The 15742-nt window shown below is 38.3% G+C and overlaps 1 protein-coding gene across 3 annotated transcripts; it reads right to left on the bottom strand.

Moving 5' to 3' along the window:
* Positions 1–2061: 2061 nt before the first annotated feature.
* Positions 2062–9650, bottom strand: LOC103962158 (protein SCAR2). 3 transcript variants are annotated; one of them, XM_048583520.1, is made up of 11 exons: positions 9181–9650; positions 8420–8583; positions 8136–8259; positions 7900–8023; positions 7182–7258; positions 5586–7069; positions 3741–5498; positions 3136–3617; positions 2954–3040; positions 2719–2841; positions 2062–2643 (listed from the first exon to the last, which is right to left on the bottom strand). In XM_048583520.1, exons 1-11 carry the CDS (start codon positions 9333–9335, stop codon positions 2590–2592), a joined length of 4632 nt encoding a protein of 1543 aa, XP_048439477.1. In that variant the 5' UTR covers positions 9336–9650; the 3' UTR covers positions 2062–2589. The 3 variants fall into 3 exon arrangements, with proteins under 3 accessions (XP_048439477.1, XP_048439476.1, XP_018506643.2); XM_048583519.1 differs by having other exon boundaries at positions 3136–5498; XM_018651127.2 differs by having other exon boundaries at positions 3136–5498; positions 7182–7255.
* Between the last annotated feature and the right edge of the window lie 6092 nt (positions 9651–15742).

The following is a 15742-nucleotide window of genomic DNA, read 5'->3' as shown; positions in this document are numbered from 1 at the left end:
ACCCTTTCATTCCGAATTAAAGAATTTGGAATGAATCAAATCTCCCCAAGTACCTACGACCAGTCAGTTAATATATTCAAGATAATTACGTGTTTACAAAATACCATCTCAATTCATCATATTTCATCATATTCGAGATGTCATATGGTTCTGAAGGATGAATTGAATATGGACAGTTTTCATTCTTGAACAAAAATTCATTTTTTGATTTATTTCATCTATTCCATGGCTTTTTTGCTAACAGGGCATTCTATGCCATCTTCATTCCCTTCCTTGCTTCAAGGAGCAGGTCGAATAGTCGAAGAAGGGTATGGGATATTTCATTTTCCCGGAATTAACCATCCCCACTTTGTCTTGATTCTCGTCTTGTCCCTTCTTTGACCAGTGGCAATTGACTTTTTTTTTAAACCTTATAACAATTCCTTTTGAATTACTTTCTTAGAATTTTAAATTTTTTTGCTATTTTAATGTTTTGATTGGTTTGGATTGCATTGTGCAATTCAATCTTTTTTTTTTATTTATTGAGATTCCGATTGTATCTACACATTCTAATTATTTTATTTGGGTTGCTAACTCAACGGTAGAGTACTCGGCTTTTAAGTGCGGCTGGCATCTTTTACACATTTGTATGAATAGGGTCCCATCCCAAATAATGAGAGATATGTAAAAAGCAGGTCCGATTACGCCTATTCCTAATCCTAAATGGAATGTAACGACGTAGGGATCCATATGTAAACATAGTACCTATCTAGATACGCTCGAATGACCCCTTCTTATAATTAGAATGTATATAACCCTATTCTGGTCTGGTCCGGTATGGAATGAACTTATAATCATAGAATCAACTCAATCATCAAATGTTCCAACCACAGATTTCGTATATTGTTGGGACATAGAAGAGGAATAAAAGGAGCATTTCCTTAGCCAACTCGTGAAGTTTTGCATATATCTTATCTCACAATGCGTGGGACTCGTCTCCAATAAGGAATTCGTGAACAACCCCATTTACTTCGGTCCAACTGCAATCCGGGATTTTCTTCATCCCTTGCTGACTCGTTCGTGATCTGGTATCTGCTGCCCTCATCCCATTTATGACTTGCAGAGTAAATATTTGACAGGAGAACATAGTGTGCTGAGTTCCATGGTTCTAGCTCAATGATTTGTTTCAGTACAAGTTCAACCAATTGTGTATTCCTATGTAGCCGGCGTCCACCCATGCTCTCCAAACGCTGCAATTCGCATCCACTGACATACTTTTAATTAACTCATAAGCTTCATTCAACAAACCTGTGCAGCCAAGAAGCTCCACCATACATCCATAATGCTCAATTGTCGGAGTCAAGGAAAAGACACTCGTCGTGTTATTGAAATACCTCCGACCCTCATCAACTAGACCGGCATGACAGCACACACAAAGCACCCTCATCAAATTGCTAGCCAGTCCCCTAATTCTAGCGCTCCTAAACTTGCACAAGCAGAAAGAACGCCGACCATGGCATTGCAACCGCGTTTCAAATTCTCCTTCTGCATTTGAAAGAAGAGGTCTATTGCCTCTTTAGGAAGCCCATTTAATGCAGATTCCTGAATCATGTTACCCCAAGAAACTGTATCCTTTTCGGGCATCCCATTGAACACACAACTCGCTTTCTCCATCCGGCACTTGGTATACATGTCTTGTAAAGAAGTAGCAACAAACACATTCCTCCCAATGCCAGTCTCCGTTATGTACCCATCTATCCACTACCCACTCCCTAAATCCCCTAACCTCCCACACGCAGAACCCGAACGAGGCTGAAACCATCAGGCCTCAAACCCATCTCCAACGACCCGCGAAACTTCATATTGATAGAGTTGTTGATGGATTTGACCATGTAGATTGTAGAAAGTCTTTGGTCCATAAGCCATACGATCGAGAGATTTTTCAGTATACACAATGCACAAAACAGTACACCCGTGCTTTAAGTTGAGACTTTAAAAATAAACCCTAAAATAAATCTGATATTTCTTAATCTTTTGCTACATTCCTCCTGAAACCAAAATTGCAGAGAAGAATTTTGCAAGGAATAGAAACAGTAAATTTAATAATTTGTAGTCTTGAATAAGTTCCACACATCGACATTTATATGAACAACAAAACAATGGCCTCTAAAATATGATACATATAGACTATATAGGGATACATATATGCACCGTAAGAACCATTACATTGCACATAGGATTACAAAAATTTCATTCCCGCTACGCTACATAGTACATTTATATCACAACAATTTACACCTAACAAGATCTTAAAAATGAGTATATGTGGACATACATTGGAACTGCGCTCGCACGCAGAGCTGTATCTGTCGTTCTTGTATAAAGCATTTTGCCTCAACTAGATTTCCGTGGATAGAGCTGACCGACGTTTCAACAAATAGATTCTGAAGGGAGAGAGGAGAAGGAGGGGAGTATACTACAAGAATTTTGAGTACGGAGAAAGGATACTCCAAACTACAGAAACGTCAAGTGTTCTGTGAGAAAGAGAAGTGACCACCCAGTTCAAGCCAATAACTGCACTGGTGAAGAGCTGCACTAGAATAAACCCCTTTAAGTATCACTCCAACTATCATCATCGTCATCTTCATCACTTCCTGCATGTGCCTGTAACGAAATTCTTATCGTATTAATATATTAACTAACAAGGAAATACTAAGAGGGAGTGGGGGAGAGAGTAACCTGGCGAATTGCATTTGCTTTCTCTAAGATAGCAGCAACCCTCAAGTTGGTTGCTGGACCCTGAATGCTGGGTCTTGTCACCGTTGAAGATCTTGTCATCATTGCAGGCTTCAAGTTGAAGGACTAAGACAACAAAAATTGGTTCAGTCTTCATATTCGAAAATAGAGAGCCCACAATGGGGAAAAGGTGGGTGACGCAAAAGCAAGAAGTATAACAAAAAAAGACAGCTCTAACCTTAGTTCTTATCTGTTGCAGCATCGAATCTCTTTCATCTACCTTAGGTTCGACCTGAGGCCGAACTCGTTCAGTTACTTTTTTCAACTGCAAAATGTTAACATGTCAGAAATGTATTTTGTAGAGCATAAATCTCAAGAAGAGCATGTGCTGAAAGACACCATCATATGATATTCATTTACCTTGCTTTGGCCATGAGCAGCAACAGCATCAATAAGGGGATTTCTAGGACGAGGGAGCTTAGTAACTGGAACTCCATTAGACCTTCCACCTTCATAGTCTGACATTACAGCAGAGTTATGGGATGACCATGCTACTTCTCCCTCCAATGTTGGCAAACTATGCTGAGGCTGCTCAACCATTGGTGGTGCTGTCACAGATGTGGAAAGAGGTTCTCCTAGTTCTGATTCTGAATTTTTCAGTGAATGTTGAAGTACCTTAGGCTCGATACGTGTCTCCGGAGTTACCTGCTGCACAGGCTGGATAATAGATCCATGAGAAGATTCAGGGTCATGTGTAAAAGTTACACATTCCGAGCTTGGTCCAGTGAATGGATTTGAACAAGTCTTAACTTTTTCTCCCTCTGAAGCTAAGTGATTACTTCCAGACCCATCTTGAGATACCCCTGGTAACGATAAAAATGAGTTCGAGAATTGTGCCCCCTCTAAATCAGGTAAATTGTACTGATGATTAGCATCATTAACCATGGCTGGTAAATGCAATGAATACGGGGCAGGATGCACCACATTGCCCATTACTGGTTCAGAAACATGTTGGAACTTCTCGCCTTCTTCAGACGTGAGAGGCAAAAATGGGTTCTGGGGAGGCAACACCTCACTCTGTGGTGCTGGCATATCAAATTGAGCTTTCTCATCAGATTCCGGTGGCCGTATTGGCAGCAAAGAATCCTGACCAACTCCAACCAATTCTCTCTGTGAAAAAAGGGAAGCGTGTTGTTTTCCCATCCTCCATTGCATTGGTGGTAAAGGTGGCAATGGTGGCATGTCTTCCAGATTGACCACAGTAGCTTCAGGGGGCAGGACTGATCTAGGAAGGGTAAAATCTAATGATTCCAATGTTTGCTTCATAACATCAAGTTCCTGGCCTGATGATTCTGGTAAGAACTCTGATGTTAAAGCTTGGGTTGGAAGATATTCAGGATGAGATTCCGGGGAAGCACCCCAGCATACTTCCTGATTGATGTGCTCCGTAGATGGTAACTGGTTGGGTTTCTCCAGATCCATGTGGTTTTGAGACCCTGCCTGTACAGATTGAAGACTTGATAAGATGATACTCGCTTGATCTTCTTCCGAACTTTCCACATCAAGCTCAGCAGATTGAACCTGCAGAGAACGCTTTAAGTCAGCTTCTGGCTGATCCCTTGCTCCATCTGTTGGCAAATCCTTGATATCAACTTGATTTGCTTGCAACTCCAATGAATTCTCCAAACTCGTTTCAGGCTCTGGGAGGTAGCAGGTAGGTGAAGACACAACTTCTGTATTTTCTAAAGATGCCAAGTCTATGGTGACATCACCAACAGCCAAACTGCTTTCAGTTTGTTCATCCAGAGAGAAATGATGACCATCATCAAATACTTTTGACCTGGAATGGTCATAAGTAGTTGATTCACTTGGGTTTGATTCTGCAGGGACATCATGCACAGCCAAACTGTTCTCAATCTGTTCATCCAGGGAGAAATTTTGACCATCATCAGATGCTTTTGGACTGGAATGGTCATGAGTAACTGTTTGACTTGAGTTAGATTCTGAATCTGGAGAAACATCTGTTTTACTTGCTTCCATTTGCACTTCTGAGTCTCTGACAGATTCTGGAGAAACCTCATCCAGTTCAGATTCTTTGTCATGGAAATCCCCAAATCCAGGAAGAGATGCATGCAAATTTATAAAACTCGTTGGTGAAGAAGAAATTGCATTTGGAGATGAATAACTAACATCATTGACGTCATTATCAGGTTGGGCATCAGCAGCAGAGGGCACAGCAACAGTTTCTTCATATAGTGTTTCAGGCACCACTTCATCTGAATCCACATGATCCTCATGGCCTGGGAAAGTTGGACAATTAGATGTTAGTTCCACAGAAACGATATCACCTCCTACATCAGCATCGCTGGTGAATAATCGTAATTCCTCGTCATCCATGGCCCTAGATCTCTCTTCTACATTGAATTTTTCTTTATAATGTGGAACACCCGCTTCTTTAACAGATTCAAGTTGGGGAACGTCCTCGTCTAAATCAGATAATTGCTGCTCCATTAGGCCATGTGTCTGGGGAACATCCTGCTGCTCTGTTAGGCCATGTGTTTGTGAAGCATCCCGCTGCTCTGTTAGGCCATGCGTCTGTGAAGCATCCTGCTGCTCTGTTAGGCCACGTGTCTCTGGAGCATCCTGCTGCTCAGTTAGGACATGTGCCTGCCAAGCATCCTGCTGATCTATTAGTCCATGTGTCTGTGGAGCATCCACTACAGGCTCTTCTGAGCTATGACTCCGTGCAGCATCCACCATAAACGGTACTACTTCAGAGTTGACTGCAGTTAGTGTAACAGGATCAGCAAATCTGGAAGCCGTGCTACAAAGATTTGTAACATCTCTATAATAAGGCAGTAATGTATTACCTGAAGATGTTTGTTCTTCTGGCAGAGCTGAGGAAAGCTGCTCTTCTGTTGATGAAATACTTAAATGTGGTGAATCAATCTTTCTCGCAAATCTTTCTAAAGAATCTTCATTAGCAAATTGTGTCTTAAGTATTTCATTCACAGCAATATTTCCACTTTGATCCTCAGAAGCAAGGGCTTCAACATTTGACAAATGTGGCAAAGCATCAGAACTGACACCTAAATCTTCTATATCTGATTCATCAACAGGATGGCTTGGTGAAGTACTTGGGGATTCATCATTAGTCTGGGAGTCGGGGACAAAAGCCAGAGAATTATCCAGATTTGTCCCATTTTCATCAATGTCTAGTGATTTATAACCAACTTTAATTTCCTCAGAGGGGGTATGATCTAACACAGGTCCTGCCAATGATACCACTGGCGAGTTTGCTCCAGGGTCTGAGTGCTGTAGGGTAGGACTTGTATCCCTAACAAATGCACTGTAAGATGTATCTCCAGGATCAGGGTTTATGTCTTCGACAATGCATACATTATGAGATAACGCATGCTCCTTTGTTGTGGCTGCTAGGGAATCCACGAATTCAGATTGCTGGTTGGACGACATCTCAAAAATCTCAGCTCCACAGGTTTCAGTGAAAGGGAATTCTTTAGCTGCTCCATTACACTCTGATGGTGAATTCTCAACCACGTTGTTTGGATTATCAGAGTGCGAAAAACTGGCTGTATCTTTTTCAAATGAATTCTTCCCGTCATCTGATGTAGAGGAGTTTCCAATTGATTGAGAATCCAAAAATCGAGTTTGACGCTCCAGATGCTCCTCATCTGCATCAGAGTCTATCCCATATTTTTCCACATTCTGGAAGCGTAGATTGTTCTTAGGCTGAAATTCATTGTTAATTTCCATTTCTGATTCCATATTTGCAAGAGCATCCATGTAATTGTCCACCTCACTTGTCCTATCAACATAACTGGAGAGGGTGGACCCCTCCATGCTGCCTTCAGTTTTATGTTCTCCACCAACTGCTAATTGCGTATCTGCTGCCACCTGATGAAGGTTGGAATAATTTTCATTTGTCTCAACATCAGAGTTTGGATCAGACCCCTCTGGAATTTCTCTATCAAAAACCCCCCTATTAAAGCCATCCATGGATGGTTTTAATATATCTTTATGGATATCAGGTGAAAAGCTAGCAATTTCCATTTCTGGGGACATTTCAGCAGGACTCACTGTAGTGATGTCAAGTATTCTAAGGTCTGGCTCACCACTATCACCTAAGGTCAATCTCAAGAGCGGTGGAGCAACAGAAGTTTCACAAATAAGTTTGCGTTCTGGTGAAAGAGTCTCCAGAAATGTTTTCATGTAACTTTTCCCAGTTTTTGAGTCAACTGCAGATCCATTCAAATGCCTTTTCTTCAATTTCACACGACATACAGAATCACTGGAACAATTCTCAATACGCTCCTCCAGGAACAACTCATGCAGTCTGCATTTTTTGAAATATAATAAGTAGCCACTCGTCCATCTATTATTTAAACATGAACATTTACACTAGCGTGAATGAGAATAGTGCAATAATATGAAAAAAGAGCTCTTACTTGGCATTTGACTTGGCATGGGATGTCAGTGCAACTTCTGGGGTTTCTCCATTCCTCCAGCGGGATCCTTTCTTCTGCTATACATAAAAGACCACAGTAAATATTGTAATGACATAAGTTGTATTGTATAGTATAGCAATGACTTGCCAACAGAAAAAGGAGAACCTAATTTGCAAATTCTTAGTACAAAAAAAGTAACATTTCCCGGTTTCCACATAGGCCTGCATGCAGGCGCACGCTCCAAACAAAATTAGGAGATGCCTAACACATGCAGTCAGTCAGGAGGAGTGACATGAATAGAACTTAATCAAGGTGCATGCTTAAAATTTAAATCTCAAAAAGAAGAACTGCACATTGATTGAGTGGCATCTATTTAAGTAATATCTTGCTCATACAGAACTAGGCCACACAAGACCATAGATAACAATCATGGTCGCTGCCCATTGGTGTCAGCACTCCTCCCTGAGGAGCAATGCCATGTGTTTTTCCTTTTCTTTTCGTTTTATACCTTTTAAGTAATTTTGTGAGAGGTCAAATAGTAAATAATTGCTAGGTAAAAAAGGTCCGTATGGCTGCTTGCAGAGAAAGATTTTAATGAGCATGATGTGTATAATAACATGTATTACAATTTCCTACATGACAGAAAACCTCGTACAATTGTAACCATAGCAACTAAAGTATAAGCAGTTAATGAGAAATGATCATTCCATTGCAATACCTTCACTTTACGGGTTTTCTTTTCTCTCTGCATCTCCACTGTTATTGAAGATGCTGATTCGACTTTAAAGAATGACGGATCAGTGTACCGCTTCAAACATGCCCCAGCTCCAGCAACATCAAACCTGTTAGAATGGGATAAAGTGATAAACATAAAAATCTTAAATTTTCCAAAATCTGTGCATTTCAGTTTTTAGGTTAAAGTAGCATAAGTTAACACAAATTGGGTCATCATACTTGTCCAAAAGGAATAGCCGAGGAGGACCACGGCATTCTTCATAAGAATCCATTAGAAAGCGAGGTAAGTCTCCACGGGTGATCATATTCTGTTCAGAACGCAGATTAGGATGCCAGTCAACCCCTGCAATAGAATTATGCACTTGCATAAATATGCCGTAATCAATGTCTATCAGCAACATGGTCAAAAGGAAATTACTTTTTACCAATGCATTAGATTTTTAAAGCTTTAAGCAGGTGCAAAACAAGTTACGAAGAAGAAATTACATAACATGTAGTCAAACCTGGGTTGGAAAAGAATGAAGAATGATTGGTTTGAGATAGAAGTGCCTTCTCAATTGAAGGAAAGTCTGCTTCAAGCTGTTGGATACGAACCACTAGACCGTGGCCTCGTGTAGCGGTTCCCATTACTTCCTCGTGCAAGTCATGAAATATTTCAGCAGCAAACCTATAAGTAAAAATTGGCAACGAAGTGCATTTCTCGTGAGTCCATTACCAACTAACTTAAAACCTAGCTACCAAATAAACTATTTAAAATGCCACCATAAAATTTCAGTTATGTGATACAGGCATATCAACCGGAAAGACCCAGATTACATATCAGCTGAAAAGGCTTTAAACATCATTTCTTGGACAAAGAAGTACTTATGTATCGATGCCCACCTTCGCAGTAACCAAATTAAATCCAAATTCTAGAACATTTGGATTTCAGTTTGATCCTACAACCAAAATTCATAATCCAATACATGGCAGACTCATTCCCGTAAAATATTCCCAATTACGCACACTTCAATCGCCCTAATCAAATGGTAATCTCCAATAATCGCATATTTAATCACCGGCATAGTTCAGTACTGGTGTCAAATAAGTCAACAAATTTCACTCGCTGTTAATCCAGTAATAAAGTCCAGATAAAGCATCGTAATTCTATCACCTCCAAGAGTCCAAATTTCAAACCCTAAAGTCTCAGCATTTCTGGTAAAAGCAACAATTTTCAACAATTCGAATAAAAAACCACTTAAAAAAAGTGAACAAAGATACTTACTCGGCAAGGTCGCCGAGCTGCCGCAAAACGCCGACAAGGCCGGCCATGGCCACGCCTTCCAGAAGAGCCTCTGGATCATCCCTATCGGCTGCTCCGTACAGTTCCGGATCGGCCAAGCCGTACTCGTTCCTTATCTGGTACCTCGTCAACGGCATTCTTCAGCTCTCCACTCCGATAAACCCTAATCTCCCCAACACTGCAAATTGTATATGGTACCTCCGCTCTTCGATTTCACATTTCCAGAAGAGAGAGAGAGAGAGAGAGAGAGAGAGTGTGTGTGTGTGACTGAATATGCGGTGGTCAGAGAGAGAGAGAGACAAACAGACGTGAGGGGAGTGAGAGAGACAGACGTGACAGAAAGAGTAGGGAGGGGAAGTAATTAAATGATTTGTTTTTTTATTTTAACTGAGAATTTTGGAATGAAAGCACCGGTGAGATAGAGGGAGCTCGGCGCGCATCCTGCCGCTTATGACGCGCTCGCTGTAAAGGATCTTGGTATATAACTACACGCCTAATCTCGTAGTTGGCGTTTTACTACAGTGACCAAAAATTAATTATGCACACTCTTTAGTGCAAGTTTAATTTTCATGGACCCGTTTGGTGATCTTTAGAAATAAGATTGAATTGGTAGAGACATATAAGATATGACTTGTAATTCATATATAAAAATAAGTTAAGATAGCTTACTTTATTGTAGATTCCTAACTCATCATGTCTAGTACTGTCCATCTTATATGTTAACATAATGAACAAGAAACTAGACTCAAGTTCATTTTAATTGATCATAACCTATCCCAACCAGCACACTAAACAAGCCTTCTATTCTCTTTTTATCCTTTCGTATTTTTGTACAAACAATAGTTTAAAAATGAGAAAATGAGTGCGAAGAAATCATTTGTGATGTAGTAATTAGTATGTTTGTTTGTTTGGAGAGATTTGTCTCGTTTGTTTGGGTTGGAATCGCTTGCCTTGAAGACCATAACGTGTTGGTGCTTCCAATAATCCAAAGTTAAAAGGAGGGCTAAGTTGCTAATGATGAAACAATTGGCTTGGAAATTACTGTTTTAGTTTTTCGGGTGACTAGGCTCTTGAATATCTGATACTGAATATGAATATTTTATATATCGATTAAGCTCATTCCATTGCTTCTCAAAGTGCTAAAAAAGTTTGCTAACAATTGTAAACGTTTCAATAACAACACTTCTAATATAAGTGATTATGAGAAGAAGAAAAATATTTGCTACGAAAACAGTTGCAAACGAGTCCTAAATCAAATTCTTATGATCACTTCGAAATAATTTATGAGGTTACACCCGATTCAATTAACAAAGATTCACCAATATGATAGGCAATGACACAGTCATCAAATATAAATTGTATGACAATATAATAGGTATGTGTAATGAGTTCGATATTTAATTGTGATTAATTTTACTGTAGGGCATTAGTGCCTTATCACAATTGTAAATACTAAATACCCTATCGGAAATCTCAAAATAAACTTGTTTACTGTTTATAAGCACAGTGTAGTTCTAATTCTTCCTTGCTTAATTTATGTTATTTCCACTTTATTCATGCTTATATATATATATATATATATATATATCTCATTTCATTCCATCGTGCTCTTTGTTCTGTCGGTCTCTCGATTTCATCACACTCTGTCATCTCATTTGAATCTATTTGAATCCAAAATTCAAATAGATGATTGCATGTTGTTTTTATGAGTGTTGATTTTCGATTTGAACTCTGTTGATGGCTGTATATTATTTTTATTAGTGTTAATTTTTAATGTGAATTGTGTAGATGGCTGCATGTTGTGTTTTTATGAGTGTTTATTCGAATATGTTCTAATTTTGGCCCTAATGTGACAGAATTATACTGGGAACCGTTTAAATTTTGGTTTAGCGGTCCATTTTTTTTTTATTTAATTTTTTTGGTTCCTTTTTTAACAGTCTGAAATCTGAATGGGAATATGGAAGCTTCGTTGAGTCTTTTTTTTTTTTTAATTTTGATTTGGTTGAGGGAGAGTGAAAAGAAGAGAAAGGTTGGTGGAGAGCTAGTGGTTTTAGTGGGAGTAAAAGTCCAAAGGGGGTCTTTTTTTAAAGGTGTCTTTGCTTTCTGGTAACCATTTTTCTATGGGATATAGTTGTACTAGTGGTTGTTCCCTTTTGGTTTCTTAGGTTATGTTTTGCCCTTCTGATCCTCTTCTTGGGTCTTGCTCATTCACCTCTCCTATGTTAAGCTTCAACCATACAAGATGTTTTAGTATGTATCGGTGTATAATGTATGTTATATATTTAGATTTTTGGCAATTGAATTCTTGTTTGTTGGATATTTGACTATACATTGAACAATTCATTGCTATGATACATGCTATATATCAGAGCATATAATAAAATTTTCATATGTATAAAAGCTAGTTTTAGCTCCCCTTTTGCACTTCTAAAAGGGCAAGGCTGTAGTTACACCTAGGTTTGAAAAGATGCCTCCACTCTCTGCCAAGACACAAATTAAGTTGTACCCTCTTCAAAATGTAAGAAAAAAAGTGTAAATCTACCGCAAGTTTTAGCACTTCCACCATAATGTTGTATTTACACCTCATTGATCTTCTTTTATTGAAGCATGAACAATGACAAACATGACTAAAGTCGATAATAACTTCTCGTTTATACATCAACATTCAGCATTGAAGATAAGTTATTCCTTAAACCTATCCTTTTCTACATAATGAATTAGGTCCACTTCTATTGTCAATGTTTTTTCTTTTCACTATAAAAACAATATATTCATATTTAGATGATGCAATGTCGGTAAATATTGCATAATTAACAACCATAGTACAGTAGGCGAGTAGGTATAGCTACAAACAATCATGTAAGCTTTGCTTAAAAGCTTTAAGTCATTAGTAGTGGGATGCATATGCTTTCAACTGTGTAGATAGTATATGGTGTGTTTGTGTAGCCGCAATTGAATTGATTTTCCACTTGCCAACAACTTCTCCAACGACTCTATCTGTATGGTCGACTTGTTTGTTAATGTTAAAAAGTACGTATAAGTGGGGGATCATAATTTTTTAGGGTCAGAATAAGACAAATCGGAATATGAACCAAGGTTGGTCATGAACTCAACACCAAGTAATCACACTACTAAGAGTATGCAATATCCAGTTCTAGATGTTCTTTGGGATTCTCCTGGTTTAATATGAGTTTTATATCCTATAAGGACTATCTCCCAACTATTATAAATACGTCGTTCTAGGTTTATCTCTGGTAATACAATTATAGCATACTCTATTCTCTTGTCTACTGCTTGAGTCTCATAAATTGTTTACTAACTTGACCCGAAGAGTCATTGCCTGATACCCCACCGGTACTAAGGTAATCTTGCAATCCTTTGTTGTTTTATAGATAGTCAAGCTTGTGTATCTCCTCCTCAGATAGTAGCACGCGAATTCGGTTCCAAAAATATGCATTTTATGAACTGAAATTCCACCATTTTATTACACATAAACTTTGTCAATCTTTTTTAAATAGGGTTAATTTTCATAAATGCAATTGTGTTACATTAGTGGTTGTTGTTACAAGGTACTTGAGTCCTTGACCCACCATGCCTTATCTTATTTCTTACCTTACGTATGTCTCATTAGGGTAAACACTCTTCTTATTCATTTACGGGAAAATAACATGACAACCACAAGTTTACTTGTTAACTATTTGACTTGCACAATAAGTGTCCGTCTATAGCCATTATATTTGGACAAAAGAGCAACGCTTGAATTCCATAACTATAAGTCCACAACCTTCTTTGAGTAAATAAAAAGGCCTGTACAAAGTTTAGCCCAAGGTTATGGGGGGCTTTTACCCAAACTTTTCGAGCAAATCACTGGTCCAATCCATTTTTACCAGGGTTGATAGGTCCCATTTGTTTCTCTTTGTACTGATAAATGACCTACTTAACTCAGTGGTCACCCTCTCACAACCATTTTGAAGAGTTGCAGGAATATATGATTGCGCATTGTGAGCTAAAACATAATTTCAAGGAATTGAACAATGTTGCATATCAGCTAACCAAATGGAGCTATAATTTAAACCTTGGTCTGTATAATTTTGAGCTTCCCCCAATAGCTTATGCAACATTTAACAAATGATCTTGTAGGAGCCCTCTAAGGGCCACTCTATTTATATTAATGATATGGTTTAGATTTTTTTTTTCTTTTTCTTTTTGAGTACATCGATAATTTAAACTAAGGGGATGGGGAGTTCGGCAAAGCCACACAATAAGCAGCCTAATTTGGCATCGAACTCATCATCCATGAGATTCCAACCTAAGACCTCTCACATCCAAGTGAAGAAGAATACCACCAAACTGTAGGGCATGAGAGAGTTTCAGAGAAGCTTGAGTAGAATTTTAAAGAAGTGAAGTTTAGATTAAGCACAATAAGCTAAAATTCACTAGTTGCAAAATTCATCAATCGCTTGGTTACCACGTTGTTTATTTCAAAACTCTATGGGTGGTCAAATAAATAATTCTTTTGTTTAAAAAGTTACTAAGTCATTCATGGTAATTTTATATATGGGTATAAGAGTTTTTTTTCTTTTCAATAAAATTGATGGGTGACCATCTATGAAATTTGGGTACGAAGAACCACTTTTAAGATGTTTTTGTTGCATTGAACTATTTCGGACTGGATTAACTTCAAAGGCAAAGTTAAATTGATTTAAGAAGCGTTTGATGCTGGATTAAATAATATAATCATAAAGTTTATTATGTTTCTTAGACCGACAAATATTTTATAATTAATATATCTTTTTCTTCTTTTTTTGTTTTTTCTAGAATCCTCTTCCTCTCTATCTGAACCTCTCGGTCCTCTCCCTCTTTTCCTTGGCCCACTCTTTCCCCCTCTCCTTTTTTAAAATTTTTTTTTTTCCCATTTCATCTTAAATTACTCTGGTTTTCTTCTTCTTAGAAGTTTGAAACTTTGAATTTGTTTTGTTTTCCTCAAAGGAAATGGCCTGGCGCAGAAGCTGGAGCTGCGGGGTAGCAAATGGAGTTGAAATTGCAGCATAAAACTTGAGTTGGATCAGATCCAGAGCAGATCCAGCTTCCATTTTTTGTTCTCAGATCCTAAGTTCTTCAGGGGAATTTCATTATCTATGTTTTCTGGGTACTGTTTCCAATCCAATTGACAAAAATGGAGGAACCCATTTCCGCATATTAGGTGTTCCTCCGTGAAGCAAAGAGGGCAAATTTGGGTTGTGGGTTCGTCGGGTCTCATAAGAGGGAGAGAAGTCAATTTGAAGCAAAGAGAGGGTTGAGTTCGCGGGAAGAAGGAGATCGGCGTGAAGGCACGATTTGGTGACTGGTTCGTAGGACGATAGTGTTGGAGACGGGATTAGCAATCCCCTAGTTTTCGGGGGGTTCTCACTAAAGACCCCTAGTGAAGGATTTAATCGACACAGAGCGACTTAGTCTCATTAAATTCAATCATTGCCCGTACCAAATCCGGACTAGTAATCTTAACTAAGTCGGTCCAGTCTAACGAAGCTTAATGAGGGATAAAAACATGCCTTAGGGGAATTAAGTAGACTCAGCCCTGTTGATCTGATTTGGGCCTGAAATCTACAAAATCCAGTAACCAGATAAAAACATAAGCCTTAGCAGAGGTTTTGGCTCTTCCTTCATGCTGCATGCACATGAAATCATCGTAATATACAAAAAGGAACATTAATATAATGTTATTCTTAATATACAAATCATCATGTCCAAAGTAAACAAACAAAAAAACTTTGTGTATATTTGTTTTATGGTTGGTCAATTTAATTATTATTTTATGGTTGGTCAATTTAATTATTAAAAAGTCGTATTAAAAAATAATAATATTCGGATGGAGTCATTGGTCCTCTTGCTCTTTTTGCCTTCTGGCTTATGGGAACATATTCAAGCATGAACGGTGGTCCATTAGTTGCAAAAGTATATCATAGGAGCAATTACTCGTAAAGTATTTCTCCAAGTACCCACTAATCATGAACATTATACATAATGCATACTATTTCAAGATTTGATGCATTAATTATAAAAAGAAAAAGCATTAAATGATCACCGATGTTGGTCCTGTATATAAAAAACACAGAGTTAGGGCCGGTCCTAAGAGAATGCAAATAATAGATCACCGACTTTGGTCTTGTATATAAAAATGCAACGTTAGGGCCGGCCTGACCTTGAAGAGAACGCAAATAAGAAACTACTAACTTTAGTTTTGTATATAAAAATACATTGTCTGGACCAACTCAACTTTAAAAAGAACCTTAGTAAGAGAGGCTGCTCATATTTGGTGAAGAGTTGACAATAAAGAAGACAATGACCCATAGCATCTTATCTTGCTCTATATATTTGTTAAAAAAGTCTATATATTTGCTAAAAAAGTAACCATAAATAAATGACGACCCACAACATAATCATAATTAGGAATTAATTCATTTGCGAAATAGGGTTCGTTTAATTTCTTGCTTTGGCTGCAAAACACAACTCCTGGGAGTTTTCACTATAATATGTATCGGGA

The sequence above is a fragment of a genome, unplaced genomic scaffold, assembly GCF_019419815.1.
Source record: "Pyrus x bretschneideri cultivar Hongxiangsu unplaced genomic scaffold, Pyrus_bretschneideri_v1 Contig2, whole genome shotgun sequence".
Classification (NCBI taxonomy): domain Eukaryota; kingdom Viridiplantae; phylum Streptophyta; class Magnoliopsida; order Rosales; family Rosaceae; genus Pyrus; species Pyrus x bretschneideri.
The sequence above is the reverse complement of the archived record's forward strand: the minus strand, read 5'-3'. Positions and strand labels throughout refer to the sequence as shown.

Excerpts from the sequence above, each read along its gene's own strand:
- LOC103962158 (XM_048583519.1), bottom strand. The coding sequence starts at position 9,335 with ATGCCGTTGACGAGGTACCAGATAAGGAACGAGTACGGCTTGGCCGAT. Across the intron at positions 5,499-5,585 it reads AGAAGAACAAACATCTTCAG|TCAACTCTGAAGTAGTACCG; the intron begins GTAATACATTAC and ends CACTAACTGCAG. Across the intron at positions 3,041-3,135 it reads CTGCTCATGGCCAAAGCAAG|TTGAAAAAAGTAACTGAACG; the intron begins GTAAATGAATAT and ends AACATTTTGCAG.